Source organism: Limanda limanda, chromosome 1 (genome assembly GCF_963576545.1).
Source record: "Limanda limanda chromosome 1, fLimLim1.1, whole genome shotgun sequence".
Classification (NCBI taxonomy): Eukaryota; Metazoa; Chordata; class Actinopteri; order Pleuronectiformes; family Pleuronectidae; genus Limanda; species Limanda limanda.
In genome coordinates, this window is record NC_083636.1 from 33,582,311 (window position 1) to 33,608,764 (window position 26,454).

At 41.0% G+C, this 26,454-nt stretch overlaps 2 protein-coding genes across 2 annotated transcripts in view; both read left to right on the top strand.

Moving 5' to 3' along the window:
• Positions 1 to 89: 89 nt before the first annotated feature.
• Positions 90 to 7,036, top strand: mtfp1 (mitochondrial fission process 1). Its single transcript, XM_061070401.1, has 4 exons — positions 90 to 212; positions 3,058 to 3,185; positions 4,068 to 4,300; positions 4,718 to 7,036. Exons 1-4 carry the CDS (start codon positions 143 to 145, stop codon positions 4,782 to 4,784), a joined length of 498 nt encoding a protein of 165 aa, XP_060926384.1. The 5' UTR covers positions 90 to 142; the 3' UTR covers positions 4,785 to 7,036.
• Positions 7,037 to 23,323: 16,287 nt separating this feature from the next.
• The window catches only part of LOC133011131 (mediator of RNA polymerase II transcription subunit 13-like), a 75,404-nt gene continuing 72,273 nt past the window's right edge, over positions 23,324 to 26,454 (top strand). The window contains exon 1 of the mRNA XM_061078840.1: positions 23,324 to 23,569. Within this exon, the coding sequence (XP_060934823.1) occupies positions 23,498 to 23,569 (72 nt within the window). The 5' untranslated portion in view covers positions 23,324 to 23,497. The remainder of the gene's footprint in view (positions 23,570 to 26,454) is intronic.

The window sequence follows — 26,454 nt, forward strand, 5'->3', positions numbered from 1 at the left end:
CAGTTGGATTCTGTGGGTGAAATCACGCCCCCTTCACGGCCCCTGCTCCGTGTGGGCTTTTCCTGCTCTGACACTCCACCACCTACGGGAAGTCAGCAGTAGTAGTGCCGAACCAGAGGGGATGGAGTAAAAGCAAATAAACATGGATCCCGCAGAAGAAAAGACGAGCAAAGAGGTCGATATCTACCGCGACACATGGGTCCGCTTCCTCGGTATGTGACTGTTTGAATTTATCATTGAGTTATCTCTGTGTGAACCTGAACATACCGCACAGGCTCCACCGCGGTGTGTGACCCTGGAGCTGAGTGCTAGCTAGCGAGCTAACACAGGCTAACCACTCTTTTAAACTTCTATTTATAGCCGAACCTGAAGGACATTTAGTCTCCACAGGACACAACGCACGTCCAAGAATAGTCTTGAATGTCTTGCTGTGTTTCCTTCCACCGGCTGAGTGTTTGTGTGTGTGTGTGGGGCTCCAGTCTGGTCTCGTTTGCAGGTAGTTGTGCAAGTCGTCGCAGTGACTCACAAAACCACGAAGGAACGCCCGTAGATACGAGACTGGAAACTCAACACCTCAGTGATCCAGCTCAGGATCTGTTCTCCTCTCACTGGTGAATCATTGAGCTCCTGTCTGTACAGTGAAGGGCATCGAACATGCTGCAGCACTGTACAATTCACCCCCCCCCCCCATATCACCTCTGATACTTTACAGTCACTTTATATCCCTCATAAAATCAGAAGCTGCCATCATTAATCCTTCATGTGTGCTGCAATCATAAAACATCTTTCTGTTGTTTTTGTGTAATTTGAATGATGTTTGTGTTAATATGAGACATGCACAAGAGCAGAACTCATACAACAGTGTACAATTACCATCTAGATAAAGTAAACTAATAAAGTTTACTGACGTGACTGTTATTGTGGTTTTAAGACAGATGTTTTCTCCTGAGTCAAAGTTGTGATTATTCTTTAAGGTTCAGATCAATTATCTTATTATTATTATCTTATCTAATATTTATCAATCATACCCCCCGCCATTGTGTATAAGCAAATTTATATATTGGACTTTTGTTATATTCCCATTGATGACAATTATATAGCGATAATTATCGATTGTTTTCTTGCCCAACCGTCAGGAGAGCAGAATAATTTTCCTACAATCTTTGTGTATAAGCTACTTGAATAATATTTGTGTTATAATGAGCCAATGTTTTTTATCCACTGTCTCTTTGTATCTGTGATTGGGAACTGCAGTGTACTTTTAGTTTCAGACATATTTTGGATACAGTGGATTCCAACATGGAGAAACTGTAATAGTGGTTACGCAACCAGGACAGGATTTAACCAGAAATGTGGCCGCTTTGATTTCTGTACCATCTGTCCTGTTCCTGATGCGCTTACTACTTTTCATGTGACGGCTCAGGCATTGACCATTGAAGTATTTTTTAGCAACCTAACATAGTATAATAGTGGGTCCACCCCCTCAATGGTGCACATTTGTAGATCAAAGTGTTTTAGTGGTAATATACAGTAGGGTAATTGTGATTGGATTAACATTGGAGCAGAGATAGGAATGTGTGATATCCTCGTAGATAACAGCTTCTTTCAAGCTCACCGGGTTACACTAAAAAAATCCCATGTTGCTAAAATGTGAGCTGTAGATCAGAGACTGGATTTAGCTGCTGAGCACAGTTGTCTGTTATTTCCTGGATTACAGTCACAGTTATTGTGAGATTTCCTCGCCACCTAAACCCGGCTATTCTGTCACTTCCTGTGAACTATCTCTCGTTCTAACACCCCTGCATGTCTCACTGTCCACTGGGTTAATGTCGACTAACTACAGGTAATCTGAACCCTTTGCTCATGCATGATAACATTGTCTTATGCCAGGGCAAGGTGTAATTTATTATTGACTAAATGCCCAGCTGGAACATAATCTTATCTTAACTCCCCCTGCTGTCACACTCTCATACAAATTTAACTTTTATCACCTTGTACAAACCAGTGCTTCTGTAGCTCCTTATCCAAGAGTTCACATTTCATTTCATGGTTTAAGTATGAAAACCTCTGCCAGCTTTCCAGTATTTATCAGTATTTAGGGATATGTGCAACAGCTAATGTTTTTCAAGCTGAATTCTTACTTCATTTGTCCTACAACCATTTGTTTGTTTCAAACACCGACTTCTTTTTTATTCAATCTTTTATATATCGCTGCCCATAAAAGCGGGACTTAAAGTAGTCAGTGTTACCTAATCCAGTAATAAAGAGGGGTAATAAAGTAATAAAGAGGATTCATGTACTAAATCTCAATTTGATTGCCTTAAGTGGAGAATAAAGATGATGAATTTGACGTTTTTATTATCGAAGTCCAACTCCAAACCGAGAAGCTGTTCTTTGACATCCAGTGATTGAGATGATGAATTGTCACCAGGCTTCATTTAATTGACTGAGGTCTTCTTGCCTGTCACACGAGTGTTTTCCTCAGGACAGGTAGACCAGTAAAGTGCTGTGTTTGCATCCTGCAGAACCATTATAAAGAGACACTCGACAGCAGCAGAATCTGACTCCACCATGCTCTGCTGGTTCTGTCACCAGTGAACCAAAGATAAGGCTCCCTGTGTGACTGCAGTTCATTTTAATCTGTGATTTACATACGTACTGTGATGTATGGCACAGGTGACTTTGTAATAAGAGATCAAGGACATTTAATTCATCCCACCGTCGAGTGGATGTACCTTCAGTTTCCAAAGGTTTATAGGTCTCTTGTATATTTCAGGATACATGTTCTGGAAACTGGGGAATGTAATGCTGAAAATATAAAAAAAATACAAAGCAATGTATTTGTCTGAGTTCCCTTACATGTGAAGTCTGAGCTCTTTAAATAGTTCTGGCACTTCCCCAAACTGAAGATGACAGAAAAACTCAACTCTAATGTTTATTTTTATAGGTCCAAGCCTTTTCATGTGTTAGCAGTGAGGCTAACTACGGGTATGATGCATTTACAAGACACTAAGAGGGTTCAATTCTCACATTCATTTTCTGTATCTATGTCCACAGGTTATGCCAATGAGGTTGGGGAGGCCTTTCGGGCTCTGGTGCCAGTGAGTGTGGTGCGAGGAACCTATGCTGTGGCCACTGTGTACGTTACTGCTGACGCTGTGGACAAAGGGAAGAAGGCAGCTCTGGTAAGATAGGAATGTTTGTGTTATTGACCGGTATGGTCACATTTGTATTGCTGTTATAAATAAAGCTTCTGTCAACATCATCTTTGTTGACTGGCTCCTACAAGTTGAGCTGCCACAAAAGGTTGATTCATTGGTTTATTAATAATGAATGATTTGGGTGAATTTTTATGTAGAAGTGCCAAACTTTTTCTGGGTCTAGCTTCTCAAATGTCAGGATTTAACATTTGTTTTTGTCATCTATGGTAGAAAATGTAAGATCTTGAGGTTTTGGACTGTTGGTTGAATAGAAAAATATATTTGTATGCAGTTTTTAGACTGAGGGAAAATATAAGTGTTTGCACGTAATTGAGAAACATAATTGGCAGATTTATCAATAAAGATATGAATTATTATGGTTACATTCAGCTCGAGTTGTAAGATGAAAGAATTGGAGACATTAGAGAGAGACCATAGTCTAATTTTTTTCATTCAAATTAAGTAAGAATTTAAGTAAGAAAACCTGTCTTTGTTTGAACTGCTACTGTTTGTAGATCAAATAGAAACCAGGTCCCTAAATAAACAGGCTGGAAGAAGGAAGGTAGCAACTTTTGTCCAAATCAGTATTCAATTATTACATTAATTTGTGTATCCCCAAGTTTAATTTAGCTGAAAATAGATCAGTATCAAACAATCAGAAACCAGGCTTCAGATCAGATGAGATCAATATAACATTTGTTATAAATAGATTTGCCGTTGGGGAAAAGTTCACTTGATCTTTAAGTTGTGATCCTCTGCCATTGGGTTGTTTGTTACTGATACAGTTTCAGAAGTGAGTGTTGTTATCTGATCTGATTGTAGAAGCTATTTCTACTCTCATTCCTGATCCTCCATCTGTTCCTAAAGGCCCACGGGGAGAACCCAGGGAAGACGACACGGATAGCCGCAGCAGTGGTGGACACGTTTGTGTGGCAGGCGCTCGCCTCTGTGATCATCCCGGGCTTCACCATTAACCGCGTGTGTGCCGGATCGCTCTACCTGCTGGGCAGAACCACCAAGTTGCCTCTGTCTGTCCGCAAGTGGACCACCACAGCCATCGGCCTCTCCACCATCCCCTTCATCATCACTCCCATAGACAGGTTGGCACAAGTTGTGTCTGTGTTTCTGCTTGTATATGTTCAGTGTGCATGGATTATGTAAGTGGGTGGATGCTTTAACTTTAAGGGTGAGGCTGATTGCAGATGGTGAACAGTTTGATCTGAAATTGCTGCATCTTCTAATGTTTAACTGTGGTTTTAATTTTATTGCTAAAGCATGTTATATACATTTATATTTACAGGAAAAGATGCCATAAATTAGGGCTTTTCAATACTTTATCTACCAGAAACAGGATACGTTTTTTAATTTGTTGTAATCAATGTCAGTGTAACTACTTTTGAGATTTGTTTAATTTGAGAGCTGGATTAAATTAAATATAGTTTTTACATATATTGTAACATTGCTGGAAGTTTTGAAACTTCTGTGTCATCACAAAATTTCCACTCTGTACCCTGCAGGTCAGTGGACTTCCTGTTGGATGCCAGCCTCCGGAAAGTCTACAATGCGGGAGAGAAACACGAATGAGGAAGGACCCTCGCTGGAAACACTGTCCCCTTCCTGAGCCGAGACCGGTCCAGTGTACACAGACCTGGGCTGATTATCCACCGCTGTGAAGCAGTAAAGATGTGTACAGAAGGATTTCATGGAGGGAGATTTCACAGTATACACAGTATACAAGACATATAATAAATATATTTCTGAATTATATTAAAAAAGTTGTAGCAGTTTAGTTGTTAAAAGTGAAATCCTGCTTTGTGAAATGTCCCTCTAGGGATCCTTACCTTTAACCTCTCAGGGCAATCTGGGTAGCAACACCAAAAAAAGTTTAAAAAGGAATGTAAAAAATATGGAAAATGTATTATTATTCTGCTTGACAGAGGAAAGAGAGACACTGCTTATATGAAAATTCTTCAGCAGGGTCACAGTGTACCGTTATATTTCTATCATTGTGAAAACTGCCTCCGAGGTTGCCCTCAGCTGTTTCTCTGCCTGGCAGAGCCTCACCTCATGAGATTCATTACAAACCAGCCGTATTCAGAGATACTGTAAACAACCGGCCAAAAAGCCAGTTTGCAATGATGTCCCTCTTTATCTTCTCCCAGTATAACTTTGTCACAGTTTTTTTTTCTTCTTTGTGTTTTTTGGAATTGTTGTTTTTTCCGATGCACTTTTCCATTGTTTGATTCTACCGCATTGTTGGTCACAGGAGCCAAGATTTGCACTGGGAACATTTTACACCAGGATTACGGTCCATATGATTCTATATACAGTAGAATAGTGTAATATATGGTTATGTTATTAAGGTAAGAATACTTGTTGGACCATCAGGTAGTAATAATGAGACCATTCATTTAGAAAGTTTGTTATCAGACACTCCTGTTGTGGTAATACTGTGACATTTTGTTGTGTGAAAACGGTAGAAATCCCTGATTGGTTTATGTTGGGGTTTAATTACATCAGAGAAAAAGTGTAAATCTAGGGTTGGTAATTCTTGAAATACTTGAAAAAGAACAGGCCACACAAAATTGAACCGATACACCCCAGCCCCTCTAACCTGCCTTCTCATCAAAGGTACCCCCCCAAAACACATGAACACTCACTGCCTGACGACTGCTAGAAGACAACTTTTCCATGAGTCTGGCTTTCTAATTACTTCAGAGATATGTGTCTCTCCAGCTGAAGACTCCGGTCATGTGCAGTGAGTGCAGGCAGGCGGGTCGGTCAGTGATAAAGAACGCCAGCCGATCATTTCATGCTGTCAGAGTGAAATGAGCAGTCGTCTTTATTACAGTTAGGTGAGCGCCACAGACACCGGCTTACTACATCCGTTTTATTTGTTGATGGCCATCGAGACGTTAAGAGGATTTCAACAAATATGATGAAGTGTTTCAGAAACAACTTACCAACCCTACCTTAAACTCATGAGCTGTTTAAGTGTCATACAATTAATCTGAGTAGCTTTTCTGCCTTGGTGCAGAAAACTCATCTTGTATAAGCACATTAAATGTAGCGTTGCACACTGTGAAGGTCAGTGTATTTCTATGCAGGGGATAGTTTCAGGGGTTTCTTTAGTAATAATCACATACTGTATGTAAATTATTGCCACTGCTTTTCTTTGAGGAGCCATATAATAAACTGTATCTCATGCTGAACTATGCAACAGGAAATAAGGCATTAGTGTACATACATGAGCTTTGCAAATTAAAAGGGATTTGGTAAATTAGTTTCATAACGTTTGAATGAGCTGTCGATTTGAGACAAAAGAGGAACAAATTGTGAATCGCTTTTTTTTGTGTCAGTATACACCAGTGTACCATTTAAGCAATAACTTTAGTTTATTGTGCACCATATTCTCTTTGCTATGAAGGATGTGGTTGTCTGTCATGGAGGGAGAACTGCTGACAGAGAGGATTGTGAAAACTGGGGATGCACCAGTTGCCATTATTTCTACATGCTGGTACTGTTCACTCTTGTAACCTATTTAACGGTATTTAATAATCACATCAGGTCACAAGGCCGTTTAAACAGTGATTATGTTTTTATTGGTATTTTTTGTGATTGAAACACGTGTCCTCAGGGTTCCAGTGTTTGTAACATTGGATATTATCACCCACTTAACCTTTGTCATGTTAATTAGATTTGTCTTAGCAGAAAAAGCACAAGGTATGTGTACTAAAGGCTCCAGAATCAACACCTTAAAGGTTCAGTGTGTAAGTTAGGGTTACAGGGATCTATTGGTAGAAATTGAACATAAAATAACCTTCGTGATGTTTTCATCAGTGTGTCTCATCTTAATTGTACGATTTTTTTCTTTACCCTAGAATGGGCCCTTTATATTTAAATACTTTATATTTACATCGGGAGCAGGTCCTCTGTACGGAGGCCGCCATGTTTTTTTTTTACATTTCACAAACTACAAACTAAACACCTTTTGATGAGTTCTCATGACAACTGAAGGCTTTGAAGAAGAGGGTGAGGTGAGGGGTGTTCAGCTGCAACTTCACCACTAGATGTCACTAGATTCTACACACTGAACTTTCAATGGATTATTGGTTATTAGTTGAACATTTGCTTTTTCTGCTGTGATATGTCAACACTCCACTGAAGAAAAGCACATTGTGAGAACTCAGATAATTTTTAACATTTCAGATTTTACGCACAACTTCCCTGTAGTTTGTATTGTTGCGTGCTGCAGAAGAGAAACAACGGTTTATTTTTTTGGAACATTTTATTTTTGCCTTTTTTTATATGTGGTCGTGTGTTTGGAAGTGGGTTTTAATGAGTCATATTTTCCCTCTCACCCGGGTAAAAAAGTATCTAACCTCAAGCTCAGTTATTTTTATTAGTTATTAGTTATTGAGATTTTTTTGCTCATGCGAAAGCTGCTGTTAAATGCTTCATGCTCTACAGCCGACACCAACATATTCAGCTATCCTCGTATTCTGTAGTAAATTCTAAGACACTGGAGAAAAACAACTTGTAAATCTGTCATGTAATAAATGATGTAATGACAGAAACATCCTGATTTATGTGTCATTGATCAGCTGCAATACAATTTTCTGTCAAGCTCCTGTAGAGTTTATTAGGGCCCGAGCACTGACAGGCACTGACAGACAGTGAGGCCCTATTGAAATTGTAAGGATTATTATTATTATTTGTCAGGCAAATGAATTGGCTTTTTGAGGGCTTTAACATGCTCAAATTCTTAACAAAATCTGCAGAAAATTAGAAAGTAGAGAAAATTGACGTATTCTGGAGGAATTTTCAAGGGGAGTGGCAAATGGCTCAATGGTGCCCCCCCGATACCCCTAGAACATGTTCACATTGACCGATCTTCACAAAAAAAGATTGACCAGGCAAACAAAAAAGTCTATTTTTCATAGCTTTTTATGACAATATTCTTGCTGTTACAGTAAAAGTACTGACAACCTGTAAATCAGAGTTACTTTGTAGCTTTGGGAAACCATGAGTGACAACTCCAATTTGGAGAATGTTTTTCTCGTCAACACCGTCAGCATTCAGCCCTCCAAAAGAAGCACCTCACTTCAGTGTGATTTCAAAGGCAAAGCCTCCTCTCCCTGCAGCCACAGCTTCCATCTCCCTGAGCGCCACACACACCGCCACTTTAAGACGAAAGGTGTAATTCTCTGGAAGGTTGAACCAATGAAATGGGAGACACTCAAACTGGGCTCGGGCCTTGAGATCCTGAGTCCAGTCATTGATCCTGATTGAGTCAGGAGGCCACAGCTGATCTCACTTCTACAGATGAGGGGCCCACATAAAAGAAAGGAGAGACACCCGTCAGTGGCTGCAGTTATGTTGGTGCTTAACCTTGTGTTCTTGTCGCTTCTGGCTGCATCGTCTGGTCAGTCAGGTAAGAAAAGCATGTTTATCTTGTGTTAGATGAAGGTTGGATCATTGTGGCTGAACACACTGCACACGGTTCCCTTAGTTTCATCCTCCTGACATATATAAACGTTACCAGGCGATCATCCATACATCCCGGACATATGGATTAGTGCTGATTACTCTCCTCAGTATGACTACACAGCTGTACAGCCTATGTCAATGGAGGAGAGGTCATGGCCTGACGAACCAGCAGGAGTGGCTGACCAAATCCTGGTGGAGGACCCAGCCTTGCTCACTAATCCAGAGCCGCATGCTGTCGAGGAACAAGGTGGGCATCGTGCTTGATCGGGAACATGAATGACACTCGTTGACCACACGCACTGAGCACTGTTGTTTCTCATTAGCCTCGGATGAAGGTGTGTCAGTGGTGTGGAAAATCGGCCTGGGGGTCACGGTCCTGCTGGTGTCCATCGTGGGATGTCTGAGCACGGCCTACTACCTGTGTGTCTGGAGAGGAGGCAGGATCTACTACCAGCGGCAGAAGCAGCTCGTCGCGTAAATACAAATAAAAGTTAACTTTGTGGAGAAGTAAGCTTTAAGGTGTCTCATTTCTCAATTTATTACCTCCGCCGAGATAATATTTAGGAGATTGATATGTGAGTGTGCAATTTGTTACAGCTTGTTTGAATAGGGGGACTACAGGACCTTGGTGGGATACACTATTTAAAGTTACAATAGATTATTTTAACAAAGGAAATATTATTCTCAACAGTAGTGCGCGAATAAATAAATGTGACAGTTGCTTGCTTTTGCTGTCATAAAAATCAGCTGTTAGAATAGATGTGTATGGTAAGTGCGGCAAGTTCTTCTGTAATTTATTTGATTTGAAAAGACTACCTGCTCGAGCATGTCTAAATTGTTAAAACCATTTGCCTCATAACATCTGTTTCAGTTGTGGCTGTTGTGTTGTGACCGATTTTAAATGGATACAGACTTTTTTTGTTTAGATACACACTGAATTCCAAATAAAAGTCTTTGTCAAATAGATTTTTTTTGACAAGAGCTTCAATTTGGTTAAGACCTGTGTGTGTGCATGTTCTCTGTTCAGTAGTTTAAGTTCGTAGCCTCCTACTGGTTTTTAAAATAAGACAAGTTATACTGTACTCAGGTTTGTTATGTTATATATTTTTGTTTTTTATTGCATGATTTGACAAACTGATGACAATTTTTTAATTGTATTGTCATCATTGTATATATGTTTTTCAAAATGAAGTTTTTCTCCACAGCTGCACGTATGGGTATAGTGGTTCATGATGCTTGCGGATGAAGATGCTCTGAAGGCCTTTAACTCAATGTTTTCCATTGAAGGTGAAAAGAGGTGGATGTTGCTTCCTCTGATCCACACTATGGAATCACTTTTAGTTGGTTGCTGTTATGGCCACTAGAGGTCGCCCCTAACATTGTGTTCGTGCCATGCTTCACATTTGCAACACTACAGCTATGCTCAGTAGTGAGCCGCATATTGCACTCTACCGCAGGTTCACTATTTCTGTGTGACCAGCAAATTCACTGACTCACTCTTTGAGTAATATGCCAATCACTCAAACTTCAGACCGAGTTCAGTAGTGTTTATCTGAGAGCATAACTTTAATAGTGATAAATATTTGAAAATTACACTTTTTTAATCATGTAAGACAATGAGTGGATCTCTGGCCTCAGTAATGTTTGTGTGGGTTTTGGAAAAGACACATTCTTTAGTTGGAGTTAAGTTGCCCAAACTTGATGAGGGTATAGACAGCTCATTGTTTAAATAATATGCCTGAAGGTAGTTTACATCACGCCTTGATGCATTCTTTCAGTGATGAATCAGCTTTTTCATTCAAACACTTACAAGGACTTGCACTGAGTCGTCCTCACTGAAGCTCTCCTCACTTTGCAAGCTCAAGGACGTGCTGTTGTTTTTGCTGCCTTCAGCAAACATTTTCCTCTTCACAAGACGTCATCTTCATCAGAATCATGGCATGGCCGCCAGACTGTTAGTGATACCGCTGCCTACTGTAAAGAGTAATGTTTTAATTTCAGAGTCAAGCAAGCGGGCTCGGATCAACCAACAAACATTTATAAGTCCCCCTCGAGCAATATCAGGTGGCATTAGGGGGCCCAAGGAGACAAAAAGCTGATGAATTGAATTAATCTCCCCTCCCATGATGGATGGGCCTGTTCACAGGGGGTTGGAAAATGGGAGCATTGTTCATCTGTCACTCCGATTGCCATGTCCCTCTATGATTTGTGCCCGGGTTGTGAAGGCCACAAGTGGCCAAAAGACCTCCCTCTCTCCTTCTCACTTGTCTCAGTGCTTTGCTTCTTTTTTTTTTCAAGGAATTCCCAGCCATTGAGTTTCTCCCACCCCCACGGCCCTCGCTCATATCCATACAGCCAGATGCAAAGAAAAACAAGCCCTCACTCAGGAGGAGCAAACATACAAAAAAGAAGTATGGGCTGCATGGCAACATTCAATGTTTGCATTTCAGATATAATTTAGACACAAATCCTGTTTTGTATCCACATAAGTGCACGTAGGCTTATTGGCTTCACTGCGCACACACTGCAACTCAACTGTTGACAAAGTGTGTGTGTGTGTGTATGATTACATTACAAAACATACTAAAATAAAACTGGTTATATATTTGCTCTAATAAAACATGGAATTCTGTTTTTCATGAAACATGAATTTTTACCATAATCATAACACATTAATTTAATGAAAGTGTAATCAAAAGGAAAAAAGTATAGTTCAAGCAATTGGAGGCAATATTGAAATAATTTGAGCTCATGTGTTATTCTGTTCCATTTAATTGTGACCCCAGAACACAAGAGTCATGCAATCTGAAATTTATTTTCATAATGTCTCCTCTAATCCACCTTTCTTTAACTGTCAGGTCCATATAAGTACAAAGTGAACAAGCTTGTTTTTTTTAAATAGAACCCTCACTTGAGTTTCCTTGTTTGGGCTCAATTCTCGCAAATATTATTTTATTTAACCTTGTGTGCTCTGACATAGATTAACCTGTGAACCCTTCTGCAGCCCAACATCTAATAATAACAAACAAACTGTAATCCATTGTTGGCAACTAGGGCCGCTTCATTTTATGATTCTTCTTCTCTCTCTGCCTAAAGATACAGAAAATAAACGTGTCAATCTTCATCTTGCTTCTTCTTATTCTTTGTCTCAAGCACCTGTTCTTTTAAACACACCTGAAGGAAACGTGGCTTAAAGTCGATTAAGTAAGAACACCACTCTATGATGTAGTCATACATTTCAATCCCCAAAACATGCTGGATTTTAATCACCAGGATCCATTAATTATAATTAATTATTTTGGAAAACTATCACCTCATCCCTCCTAAAAATGTCATGGGAATCTGTTTTGTTGTTTTAGCGTAATACTGCTTACACACAAACAACGTCTTTGGTGGAGGATGGTTTCTTCATTGCTTTTGTGCTGTGTGTGGATTCCGAGTTGAGATCTACTTAGTTACTCCACTACTCTACTGACTATGTAGCACATTCTGCACGAGAGCTGAGAAAGCTGGAAGTGACATTATGAAAAGTACGGCAGGTGAAGAAAAGTAAGTGTCCCTGGTGAATACTGTCTGGATGAGGGCTGCATACCAGACTGATGTGGGCCATGGATGCCGAGGTCCCCTGGGCCTGAGGTGCATGCTGGGATAGAATCCATCTCTCCCCACCAATCAGTAACTTGACTTCCTACGAGTAAAAGCCTAAAAACTTCAGCTGTTGATTTATAAACCTGTACTTTCCTCTTTAAAAAATGTGGATTTGATCCAGTTCTTTCATTAGATAAGATGGAAGACTGAGCAAACCCACCCCATTAAACAAACAAATAACAGGAAATGATCAGAAACTGTCTTAAGCAACAGGCATGACTATAATGTTATTAATATTATTACAGTAATAGTGGTGACTAAACTGCCATCCCTCTCTTTCTCAATCTCTCTCTCACACACACCCAAACACATTTACAGACCCGCACTCCCTCCTTCATGAAGGACTATGTCTGTGGAAAGGCCACTTTAAGGGCACTAACAGAAATGTTTAATGCTCACCGGTCGATTTATTGAGGTCAGCACGAGGCTACGTTTTGAAAGAACAGACGAGAGGGGCTATGTTTAGATTGATTTTCATGAATGGTTTTGTGATGTGTGAGCAGGAGGAGAAACAAAAGACAATCGTGGCACATCAAATCATGCCACAAAAGAAATAAGGCAAAGAAACAAAAAAACGGGAGAAGAATGAAGGGCAAAGCCAGAGCTGTGTCACTGAGCATTAGACTAATAAATATCAGTTTCTGTCTCTGAGACACGAAAACAAAGAGCGTGGAGAATTCTGCTGGATTATTCTCTGATGTCGATTTGATCAAGCTCTTTACTGTTGACAGGGGGTAAAATTAGCACATAATTGGTGTTGTACAGTTGGAGATTTAATTTGAAATACTAGATTTAGGAAATGAAGGCAAGCGTTATATTCATTCAATGAATCAAAACTGGTTAAAACAAAAGGATGATAAATACGATATCAATTCCATTATCTAATCCGCTTAACCTTTGACTTTCCCAGCAGGGTCTGGAGCCAATCCCAGCAGACACTGGGAGAGAGAGTGGGGGGGGGGGGGGTACACCCTTGACAAGTTGCCATGGCCAACATAGAGAGACAAACAACGCCCATCAAGCTGAGATTGAAACCTGAAACCTCCTTGCTCTGAAGAAACAGTGCTGTGCCACATAAAATACAATTTTTAAGGTAAAAATGCCAATGAAAAAAGTCAAAAGATAGAGACAATTACGTTTAATAGATTGATAAAGTACAATATAGCCTAATACAGTCAGAACCTTAATCCTCTGAGTTTAAGAAATAAGATCCTTTATATTGATGACATAATGGCAGGATTGGGATGCATGTGGGTCAATATGTATCAGCTTTAATAATCCTCTTTAAAGATTGAAGGCAAACTGATAGACACTGGTGTTAGATCCCACCAAGAAAGTGTCAGTGGTGAAGCGGTGATTTCTGATTTGACAGTGTACAGTGATAGAGGCAGTTTGCTCTGAATGGGGGCCGAGCGCTCTCTCCTTCTCTCTCTTTGTGAAATGAATTAGGAGAATGTGAAAACTGAGCAGACCTTCAGCAATACATTATGCATGAGGAGCTTGAAGGCTCCTAGTGAATTCTGTTCAGGTGGCATCAGAGGGTGCAGCCAAGTGGAAATGCTGGCTGGTCACTTAAAGCACACTATCTGTGGTAATCTTTCTACATGAAAGCGCCGCACACGGCTCGGGCTATAGTCTTCCACTTGCAGGTTGAAATGTGCAACTCAACCATGTTTCTATAGTGGCCACTGAGGAGGTTTACTGGGGCAACGGGGGATTAAAGGCCTTGCTCTAACCTTCAGGCTGTCTCCTACGCTGCATAACTTTAAGCTTCTATTTGCAATTTAAATTAAAATCCATATTTTGTTTACCAACTTGCACTTGATTTACTGGTCACAGTGTATCTGTGGTAATCATCCCTGTCTGCAGCGATAGAGGAGGCTCGCAGCAGACACATCATCTGTGAGTTTGACAGCTTGACATAATTCCACAATCAGATAACCCACCTAATGATTCCTCATCCTCTGTTGTTATGAGATAACATCTAATTTCCCATCTCTCAAGTCATCTTACAAAGACATTGTCTGCTCATTGTGAAATCAATATGCTGTGGAAACACCATTACAACAGTCCTCCCGGTGCTGGAGTGAATCACTTGCATTCGCAGGCTCACACACACACCCAGAGGTACACACAAACACACTGTCACCTCCAGCGTGTCCTTTGTTATAACAAGGCGCCCAAAAAGAGTACTCAGCGTGATTAAATTATGCTTCACACGAGAGCAAAACCAGTATCAGGATGAATTATACTGGGTTTAGCGGGCTCACAGGGGAGAGGGAATCATGGTCGGTGCAGCGTCTCTGCCGACAGACAGACAGGCCATTTGTAGTCAAGTACAGCGGCACCACAAGGTTATTGGGATATTAAAATGTATGATACCAGATAACAGAGTAAATGAGCAAATTAGAATTTACTGTTGAGGCAATGTGTTTAGCTAATCAACACAAAATTATGTATTTTAGAAAGAAGAATATTCCCTGTCCACACGCTGCTGTCTTGCACTGGGGACGTCAGCCGGAGTCTGTGCAGTGGTGATGAGGGTGCGGAGACGTGGAAGAGAAGTCCTGCTCCACCAATCACGAGTCGGTCTGAACTGTCAATCACAAGATTTCACTCGGTCTTATGGCATCAAATAGTGAAACTCATGAAACATGGCACACTTGAACAAGCATCAGTATAAGAACTATACCTAAACTCACAGAAACCATCTTTGTGGAAAATTTAAAAAGTATGTATTTTGACTTTTTAGTTTGGTCCATGTCCCGTCTATTAACATGGAGGAGGCACAATCTATTTCCTATTCTGCAGCCGGCCACCAGAGGGGGATCAAGATGTTTTGCAGTCACTGTATATTGTTTGAAAAAAAAAGAATTAAGATACATTTATTTGTCCCAAACACATGCACAGACATGCACAAGCACACTCATGCAAGGAGGGATATTTAACCTCTGCTTTTAACCCATCTGGTGCAGGACACACAGAGCAGTGGGCAGCCATGTACAGCGCCCGGGGAGCAGATGTTGGGGGAGTAAGGTGCCTTGCTCAGGGGCACTAGACAGGGTAGGGAGAATCCTCTTGGATTTTTGGACAGATCAATCCAGGTTCGTCTTTCTGTTGTTTCTCTGTGGAGTCGAACCAGAGACGAACCAGAGACCTTTTCTGCCCATAGTCTATGTTTCTGCCACTAGTCCTCCGCCTCTCGTGGTTGCCAGTGTGAATTCTTGGTTTTTGGTGGTGATGGTGCGACGTGAACCATTAATGTTAAATGGTTACAATGAATTCTCTGGAGACCAAGAATCCATCCTCTATTTGTTGAGATGTATCAGTGATCGTCTAGATATTTCAGGCATGGACCGACCTACTGAAGGACAGGCAGACACTTCATTGCTTAAAACATCCTCGTCTAGAATAACATGGTTTTTATCATTTGAAATGAAATATGATGTTGGACTGTTGGTTGGAAGCAATTTTACTGACCCCATCCTGGGCTCTGCAAACTTGTGATGGTAATTTTTCCATTATATTCTGCCATAGCATAGACTCATTGATTACCTGTAAATATAATGAACAGATTGAGTCTATAATAAAAAAATGTAATCGTCAGTTGAGGCTCCAATTCCAGGATAAGAAAATAATCCAGTCTCGTTGGCGAGTGAATCGGAACAAAGACAGCGGATCAGTGCAAACAGACGGAAGCATATTCATGGCAACAAACACAAAGAGAGTTACAGTGGAGATACAGTAAAGTGACAGCGCGGCTCAGATTGTATCTTATATGAGCAAAAGTAGAAGTGGACCGGGCCGTTAAAAAACAACAACAATGAGCTGATGACAGTCTGAGAGGACCTGCAGACATGCTGTGATTTAAAGTCTCTCTCTCTCCCTCTCTCTCTCTCTGGCACGGCTATAATTTTCCTGGGTGGAATGATGGATGGGGCAGTGTCAGCCCATGTTCATTATAATGCACACCATCTATTCTTCTCAGCCAGACTCTCTCCGCGCTCCAGGAAATGCCAGAGAGGTATTGGAGCCGCGAACAGAGGAGAAACTCTCATCTGATTTTATGGAGAGAATTTGCTGCTAGGTGTGTGTTAACTTAGCGCACGGTGATCCATCAATCTCTAATGAAGATACTGCGAGCTAGTGCTTGTTCTCAAGAAAAACCCGTTCCTCTGTGGGTATGAGCGATAAACACCCTTCCATGCCTGTGCGAGCATAATCCTCTGCAATATACGCATCCTAAATTAATAATGAGCACTCCAACAGTTAGCCATATGCAAAACATGTGGAGAGACATGTAGAAAGGATGTTTATTATCATGATGTACTTGCAATGTTTTAAAGGCCCTGAAATCAAATTCTGACAATGAGCAATGGGATCCAACAAGTACACACAATTTTCTGCCAACTTTGGAACAACTCGGGTTTTAAGGTTAGAAAAAAGGTCCCGTCTGATGTGCCTGTCGGCTATACAGGGTTTAGCATCATTTCCTCTTCTAAAGAGATTCTGTTTTTAGTAGCATTTTTCTGTTTGCTAACAGGATTAAGCAAAAACTACTGAAACAATTGTCTTGAAACTTGGTGGATGTGCCTGTTATGTGCCAAGGAAGAGGAATCGATAAAGGTGGCGGATCCAAGAAGCAGCTACAAGCTACTTCAGACAAGTTATTAAACTGAACGTGGTTGCAACATTTAAACTTAAGATGAGCCCGCGAGTAACATGCCAGTAACATTCAGGGTGTAAATGACTGTACAGGAAACATCTGTGGCCGTGTCAAATAAAAAAATAACCAAATATGTAAACAGGAAGTCGCTGTAACATCATAAACTGTGATGCAACTTTAAAGAATAAGAGCTTTAAGATGTCATATTGAACTCAACTTTCAATCACTTGGTCTGAAAAATACAAATTTAAATGTGTTGGGTATTCTGCAAACCCTAACCTAAGTTGAGTTACTGATGCAGTTTATTTGTGTAAATAATAGTATCAAATCTAACGTGTTTTTACTCTTGACTCCAAATGTGTAATAAATTAGCTACCATTAGCCCTGTCAGTTAACTACATAGTTGCTGGCTGTCACTGTATAAACTAGTTTGGGCAGTAAGACCTGTTCTGTCCTGGCTTGCATAAAGATCCACTTTTAAAAGCTGAACATAAGAACTGCGTATTATAACCTTAATTATGACTTGTAGGTTTATCTAACAATTAAAAAAAAAATTATTTTAACAAGGTTAAACATTTGCAAATACCATTAAAACTGTGAACAACATTTATGTGCTGTGCATACGACTGCACGCAGCCTGTTCAAGTGAGCATGTGTTCATAGTTTGTGGCACTTTGATCGGAGACTTAATGAAAGGTTGACAAATACTTACAGAGAGCCACACTACCCATCCATTAAACTCACACATAAATGCCTCCATTCTGAACATGTCTAAACAGATTGTCTGACACGCAGTATTATCTTTAATCAGAGCGGTGATGCATCTTCTCTCCTCACACACACATCAAGCCAGTGGGGGCCTGATGAGGGGAAATTCGTGCCATATTGAAATAGATTTATTCCAACTGATGGTATCGCATCCTATCAGCTCGGCCCCGAGCGTGCCAAACTGTGTGTGAGAGTCTTTTCAAACTCTTTAAGGAGGTATCGAACAAAAGCGAGGGGGGGGAAAGTCTTCAAATGAGGTGTGGATCATTCCAGGAGCCAAAGGATCAATAACCGCCAGGCTAAGCCCTCGCTCATCCATCTGATTCATACCCTCCCTCACTCCCGTTTCTCAGATATAGGAGGAATCACCGGACTAAAGGCTCCCTCTCTGTGGCGATATGTACCAGCTGCGAGCTGTTTCCTCACATACATAAAGCTGTACCGAGTGATTAATATGAGACTTATGTCATAATGGATTGGATATGTCATTCTATGAGGATATAAAGGAACAGTTGTCTATAAATAGCTGGATTTACACTTACATGGCACCATATCTTACGTTAAGAAACGATCCTGCAGTCCGCCTGGAACAACCTATGAATTATACAGTAGAAATGCAACTACTGCCAGTGTGCATCCGCTTGTACACTTCACATGATGGCGGGTTGATGTTCACATGTCTGCCTGGGAAAATGTGAGGCTCCCAGAACAACAACATAAAAACAAAAGCAGTACATCATGTATATTTACTTGATAATAATGATTCTTGTACTTAGATCAAACAACTGGGATTCGAACCAAAGTCCTTCTTGCTGTGTGGCAACAGTGCTAAATACTGCACCACTGTCTCCTCCCATATTTTTATATTTAAATGAATTTCTTATTCTTCTATTTCCACCATGCTCTACTCCCTTTATTTTACTTTGTGTATTTCTCATTGAAATATGACAAAAAACCGGAAATATCTAAACAATTATCACAAATCCATAACAATCCAGCAGTTTTTTATATAATTTCTCACTTTTCATGTAAATTGCAGCGATGAACTTCCTGCTGAAATGACGACGTCTCTCAGATTGTTATTATTTATTTATTTGTACAGATGGTAACTGAAGTCAATATAAATCTTGACTGGGAGATGATTTTTTATTAATAACTGTGTGTTAGTGATTATATTCTTGTCTCAGCTGAATGTTCATGCAGAGTAAAACCTTGGAAAGAGAACCTGATTATAGTATAAATGTTATTTTTTTAAATCATTGCAGCTTCATGACTTAAAATGAAAAAGGTTTATTCAGTTCGGTGTGATACGTTTAATCGTTTGTGAGGGACAATGTGACTGAAGGATAAAAAGGTTATTGACGGATAAACATGAACTGAAAAGATTAAATAAATTCACTATTGAATCTTTTTAAAAACCTCGAAGGGAATCCATGTGTAAAGGTCTGCAGCTATTGACTGTTCATTTTCCTGTTTATTCATGATTCAAATTATATGAGAGGCATTCTGAGCTGTCGCTGTTTTGTTTGCACGATGTGAGAAAAACATTCTCTCACGGGTCAAAATCCAGTTGACAAATGTAATGAAATGTACGATGATCTTTCAATCTATAACCTTGGTAAAACCAGACGTTAAGAAAACACAAACACAACACAGTAAAGTGCATATAATGGCTAATAAATGATTGATAACAACACAAATATTTGATGCTCTTTCTCTGACTCTGGCATCTTCCGTCTACCGCAGGAAACTGTGGTTATATTCATAATCTTTTGCTCTACGGCCTCAAAGGTCGCAACCTTCAATCTCCCCTCAGAACAGAGAACAACTGAAACACACTTTTATAGACAGTGTAAGCAAAACCTCCAGCTGTATACCTGTAACAACACTGGTGTGGTTTATTGAACTAAAAAGTACGAACGATTGACCAGAATTTTCACTGGATGATTCAAATTGAATTATTATAATGTTATGGTAGCCTATATCCAGCTTCATAGCTATACAATGGAGTTGACTGACATCATGGACTATAGTATTTTTTGTGAAGATTTGTGTGGTGTAGTAATCATGTAGGAAGTTAACCCTCACATGTATATTCAAGAACGTCTAAATTTTACAAGCAAAATAATACAGGACTTCTATTTTACCGGATGTAATAAGTTCCTGGAAATAACTAAGTCATGTATAAAATAAAATAACTGCTGGAACAAGTGCAATCAATTTGTTGGGTTTGTAAGCACTTATTGATTTAAAGATTAACAATTTACTTGAATAACTGCATTGCTGGACTTTTCTTTCAGGCCACTTTAAATCTGTAACTGTAACACTGACATAAAGTCACTTGAAATTCATTTGAAATGTTATTCCTGGATTCACTCTACTTTTAGCTCGGTTTTGTTCTCCACCAACTCCAGAGGGAAAGGTCTGCCTCTCCAACTAAATGCACCATCTTGTCACCAGCCAGTTTATAACATTGTCTTTCTGTTGTTTAGTGCTGGGCACGTTATTGGGCAGGTTGGCTACAGAATACAGCAGGTTTAGCATTTTTTTTGTTGTTGCTGAGAACTGCCAGGAGCTGCAGTAAAACAAGATGGGTGAGAACAGTGAGAGGGAAGTAAAGCAGTAAAACTGTCAAAACCAAAGAGCTGAACAATGTGACAAGGCTCTGCAGAACTGCAGAGTATAGGAGACAATCCTCTTCAGGGTCATCACATGAAAAACATGATTAACTCAATAAATATAAGTCTATGTTCATATAATATAAAAACATGACGAGTTAACTTCTCGGTGTAGGGTGGTGCGGGGTCGTTAGGGGACATCACCTTATAATGACCTCAGTATCACTAAATTCCTGACTACGGCCCTGGATATAACCAATCGATAGGAGGATAAAAATCAGCCGACACCACCCGTTTACACACAGACTGGTATTGACTGATGTAATAGCTTCTAGTTTAAAGAATAAACAATCCAGGAAAGATGTGTTTTCATGTTTATTTCCTTATTTGATTGTATTTTTGATTGTATTTATTAAAATTAATAATAATTGTATTTATTATTATTATTGTATTTATTATTATTTATAATTAATGTATTATTTATTATAAATGCATTTTTTTTTATTTATGATGAGGATTAGCAGAATGTCAAGCCTCTATTACATAAGAGTTTAATAATGACATCAGCGGATATATTGGTATGAGAGTATTGCTTCTTCCTAATATCAGTATCGGCCCAAAAAACATAACTGCAAAAAATATATATATATACTTAATTTAAATAAGATTCATAGTGGTTCATACTGTTTTGTCTGTGTATATATTAAAGTGTTAAGACCATAACCCACATAGATGTGTCTTATGAAACCGTATGAGCTCAGTAAGTCATTCTGACCTCTAGTCTGTCACATCCTCTGTTGTGAGAACACAGTTTCATTATGTAACCGATGCATCACACAGTGACACCCTGCAGTGATGAGGGGGAAACACACAAAAAAAGACACAACACACACAATATGAATGCGATCTTTCTTCGGGCACTTTAAACAGACGTGTGGGAGCAGAAGCAGCAGATCAGAAACAACCACAACAACAAGCGGTGTGACGACAAAAAGAAGAAACATGTCCACGACGTGCCTCGCGTCAAAAGACACACAAAAAAACACACAATACTGTAATCCCAGACTTTGGTCACGTGGGCGCAAACTTGGCCGAATAGGAAGGCAGAGTCTCGGGTAGTGTACGCTTCCGACCGCCATTACATTACCATGCGTGGTGGGCTGGACGAGAGACAGAGACAGAGAGAGAGGGAGAGAGAGACAGAGAGAGAGAGAGAGAGAGAGAGAGAGAGAGAGAGAGAGAGAGCTAGAGAGAGCAAGAGAGAGAGAGAGAGCTAGAGAGAGAGGGAGGGAGGGAGAGCTAGAGAGAGAGAGAGAGAGGGAGAGCTAGATAGAGAGAGAGAGAGAGAGAGAGAGAGAGAGAGAGAGAGAGAGAGAGAGAGAGCGAGAGAGAGAGGGAGGGAGAGCTAGCGAGAGAGAGAGAGAGAAAGAGAGAGAGAGGGATAGAGAGAGAAACAGAGAGAGAGAGAGACAGAGAGAGAGAGCTAGAGAGAGCGAGAGACAGGGAGAGCTAGAGAGAGGGCGCTAGAGAGAGAGCTAGAGAGAGAGAGAGAGGGAGCGCTAGAGAGAGAGAGAGAGCCAGAGAGAGAGAGAGGGAGGGAAACAACGCTAGAGCGGCGGAGCTTCGCGTAGAAAAAAAAAGACAAACAGACATGACACAGTCCGGATACACGCACACTTCCACTTATTCTCCCACATAGACACCGAGGAGGAGCCGCTGACATCACGTGTACGCGCCCAGGATTCTAATTCAATAATCACAGCAGCAGGAGCAGGAGCAGGAGGAGCAGCAGCAGGAGCAGCAGCAGGAGCAGGAGCAGGAGCAGGGAGGAGGAGGAGGAGGACACACGCTTCTAAATGTCGATCTGCTTCTTCTTCTACTGAAGGAGCCCCTCCGCGGCGGGCAGCCAGGACTCTGACACTCCTGCGTGTGAAACGTTCCTTTTCATTTAGAGAAACCACGAGGTGCGCTGTGGCGAGAGGACGTTTCGTAATGATATAAAAACTGAGAAGGAAGGAAGGGGCTTTTTTTTTTCTTCTCTTCCTCTCACGTCCGTCTTACAGGAGCCTGCTGGTCGTCCTTTCTCCTGGTGGAGGAGGAGGAGGTGGAGGAGACACAAGACGCGTGGTTTTTGGGGGTTTAGCACCGGGAACCCGACTCGGTCCTCCCCGCCACGGAGGAGCACTGGACTGGGGGAGCTTGTTCGTCTGACCGCCCCCTCCCTCAGAGACCCCCCCTCCACTTGCAACAGAGGGATTAAACATTCCTGTTTGTGTGAGTGTGTGTGTGTGTGTGTGTGAGTGTGTTCGAGCCAGTCGGGGCTACATTGTGAGGTTGTGGTAAGAAAGGAGGCTATAAATAGCTCATGCAATTCTCGAAAACTATCACAAGTGGTGCATCAGCGTGTGGAGCAGCCGGAATCAGATCCTGCACGAAGCTCCGACGCCGCCTCCTCTTAAGTTAATTGTTTTGCAGAGCTGCCTGTGCGTAATTTGTCTTTTTAAAAAAAAAAAAAGAAGTTCTGGCTCTAACATTTTTTTGGGGGAAAGGGTAGAGGGATTTTTTTCCGCCTTCCAATGGATTATGCTCTTTATTTTATTTTTATTTTTTTTTCACAATTAAAACTATGAGCGGAAAGACTGATATGGAAACAGGCTGATCCTCCTCCTGTGTGTTTGTGTGTGTTTGTGTGTGTGTGGATTGAAATGGATCCCGCTCCTGCGTCCTGCGCCGCGGACAGTGGCCACATTTGGAATCGCTTGACCTGGATTGTGGCTGCAACAATGTTTTGATCCGGATTTACAAACATTACAACATTATAGATCTGCTGGGGAGGAGGAGGAGGACAGGAGGAGGAAGAGGTGGGGGTCTTCATGGATGCATTCTAGCACTTCTATTTTTTTTTTTTTTTTTTTTTTTTTTTTAACCAATACGCCCAAATCCTCTACCCGACATCTATCTTATTATCTGGACCTCCTTTTGTTAATCTGTGGCAGCGGACGCGTGGAATCCAGCAGGGACAGATTCGTCAGCCCTGCTCGGTGCTGGATACCGATGTAGGATTTCGACATGCCCAGCGCTGACGACCCCAACAACGGCGGACAATTATGACTACGTCGGCGAATTGGGTGGCTAACGGGGCAAGCCTTGAGGACTGCCACTCCAACATCTTCTCTCTGGTACAGTAGCCCCCTCGTCCTTATCGATCCTAGGCAGCTCTCCCTGGTCATAGGACCGTGGGAGGCACGCGTGCATGTGTCTGCTCTATGCCGTGCAAAGGTGAGCCGTTTGCTGATGTTGTTATTGGGCAATCATTGACACGGGTTAGTGGTCCAGAGGAGGAAGGGCAAGAACACTTCATATTTTATGAAAAAAAGCCTGTTATAATACTAAAAATATCTGAGTCCAGAGGCTTAAAACCTGCTCCAGTTTACTGTCCCGTTTTTTAATCCAAAACATATCTTCAAATGATTAAAATAAAACCACGAAATGCCTCTAAAACAAACTGATGTATTTGAAGTTTTGGCTTTCACACAATAGGCTACATAAACACCTCATTTTTCCCATCAAAAGCACAGGCAGCTTTGGTCATTATCCTCCTCCCCCTTTTGCTTTTTTAAAAAAAATAATCACATCATTGGAAATCTAGCTGTTGCATTGCCAAGCAACTAACTTGGAAAGAAGGCTGCTTCTGTCTAATACTCCTGCAGCCTGAGAGGATATAGACAAGAAAAGCGTTTTTTCAGATCTCAGGGAAACAGTAGTTTGATGTGCTCAGCTACAAACGCTGCTCACTTCAGCTTATGAATCGGAGGAGTGTGAATGTGAACTGAGGAATATGTCACACAGAGGAAAGCAGGTCAATAAGATTCTGACAGATAGCAAAACATGTATCTGGCACGCAGAGGAAACAACTCTTTCACACTCAGTTTATCTCGAGTCAAGGTGTTTTGTGAGTCTAGTCGGGCAGGCGGTGTTTTCTTTTGCTTCCTTTTTTTGCAGAACTGGCTGGTTTTTGAGGGTGAAAAAAAGATTGAGCAGTGTGTTTTCACAGTTCTCATCCTGCAATCAGCGAGTTAACTCCCCTACTACAACAGGCAGCCAAGTGGAAAGGCATGCGGTAGACTGAACTCGGGCACAGGCTGTTGAGAACCACAACAACATAGGGGTCCTGAGGGCTTTTTAGGTGATCATGCAGGTTGTCCATCAGCAGCAGCAGCAGCAGCAGCAGATGGGACCAGTTACACTCCACAAGTGACACATAAACAAGTGTCACATGGCACGGATTTTAATGACTTATTGGGGAATGCAGGGGAGTAACTGAAGTCTGAAGTTTTCACACAGCCTGCAAAAAAACTAAAAAGCTCCTGAGGTTTTTCCTTTCGAGTGTATTTCAGTCATTTTTGTGGCTATTAAGGAAGAGGGGGATTTAAAATGGTATCCTAATCTATTTAAAAGCAATCATGTTTGCATTTCTGTGCACTAACACTGAAGTAAAACCAGCAGCACTCCACCACACCTATCAGACGGCCTAAATCCTCAGCCTGTCATCCCACAGCCGAAAACAGCGATTAAGTTTCTGTCAACATCTCAAGTCGAGGCTATTCCCTCGTGGAAAAAAAGCTTTCATTCACCCGCCGTGGCGTTGTTGCCGGCCCGTGGAACATCCCTTTCAAACTGAGGGGAGAAGGAGACCATCCATCAGCCGGCTTGTTGAGAATATTTATGACTGGCTGCCTGGTGCCACAGCGGTTACTCACTGGCAGGGCTCCTGCAGGGAAGTCCAAGAAAGAACATAAACGCTAATGACACGCCGAGTGTCCTGGTTAGAGGGCACGGCCAAGACAAAGAGACGGAGGGACGCAGATTGCATCCTGATGTTGAGAGCCAGACACATGTGTGCTGTCAGCTTAACAAGTGGAGGCTGAAGCATTGATTATCAGGAATGAATCAGATCAGGTCCGACTATTGATCCGGCTAAAGACATTAACATATAATAAGTAGCAATTCTTTAGAATATCTAAAAATGACTAGACACGTGTTGAATAGTTTGTTTACTTGCACTGACATTATCCAGAATGTTTTCAATGCTCAAAATCTGAGAAATTGCCACTTTCTTCTGTATCTGCTATTACTTCTAACCTGAAGAAGAAACCCTGTTAGCCCGTTAGCCAGTCGTCTGTTTTCTCCTTCCACTGTTTGTTTTGCTCACTCGTAATGGATTCGTACTCGTATTTTATTTTCATTTGCTGTGTAATGTGATTAAAACTTTACTCCATGACCTCATCCGTCAGCATGATTTGCGCCTGAGTTGCGTCAGGTAGATTTTTAACTGCAATGCTGGTGAAAACTCCCATGATCCCGCGCTGCTTCACAACATCATCAAAGTCTTTCATTATTGTTTTGACTGAGTGATCCCTGGCGGCTGAAGTTACATATTGTACTATTTAAGAAATATGAAATAATTATATTTGGTTTATTCTTTAACCAGTTGATTAATCAATCAGATGATTGACTGAAGATCGATCAATAATTGGAGATTTTTGTCCTTGAAGAATGGCAAACATTTACATGGAGATTCTGTTTTCCCCAGAGTCTGTTTGTTGCTTTATTGTTAGCCGGATTATTGTGATTTTTTTTCACCAAATTTGTTAGAGAGATTGAGCCTGGGAAGAAAACATTAAATGATGGTGCAGATAACTTTCTTTCACTTGGTTTGATGACACATAATTTAGTTCATCAGACCACTTCCTGTTTCTTTTACAGTTCTACTATAAGAACTCGAAATTCATGTGTAGGATTGTGCTGCCTCGGCAAAGTGCCGTTCTTGCTTTGAAAGAAAAGCTTTGGTTGTCTTTGATCCAAAAACGTGACGTGGTCCCCTTTGTTTCCAGGAAACTGTAGCAGGCATTTGTCGGTATTTTGTATAGTTAAAAAAATATGATGACGTTCGTTAGTTGTCTCGGTCCTTCAGAGTTCCAGAGAGGAGAAGAAACAGCCTCTGTGGTCGGATCCTTCTTATCCTTTTCCTTCACGTCGTATCTCTGCTCTTATGTAAAGGTCG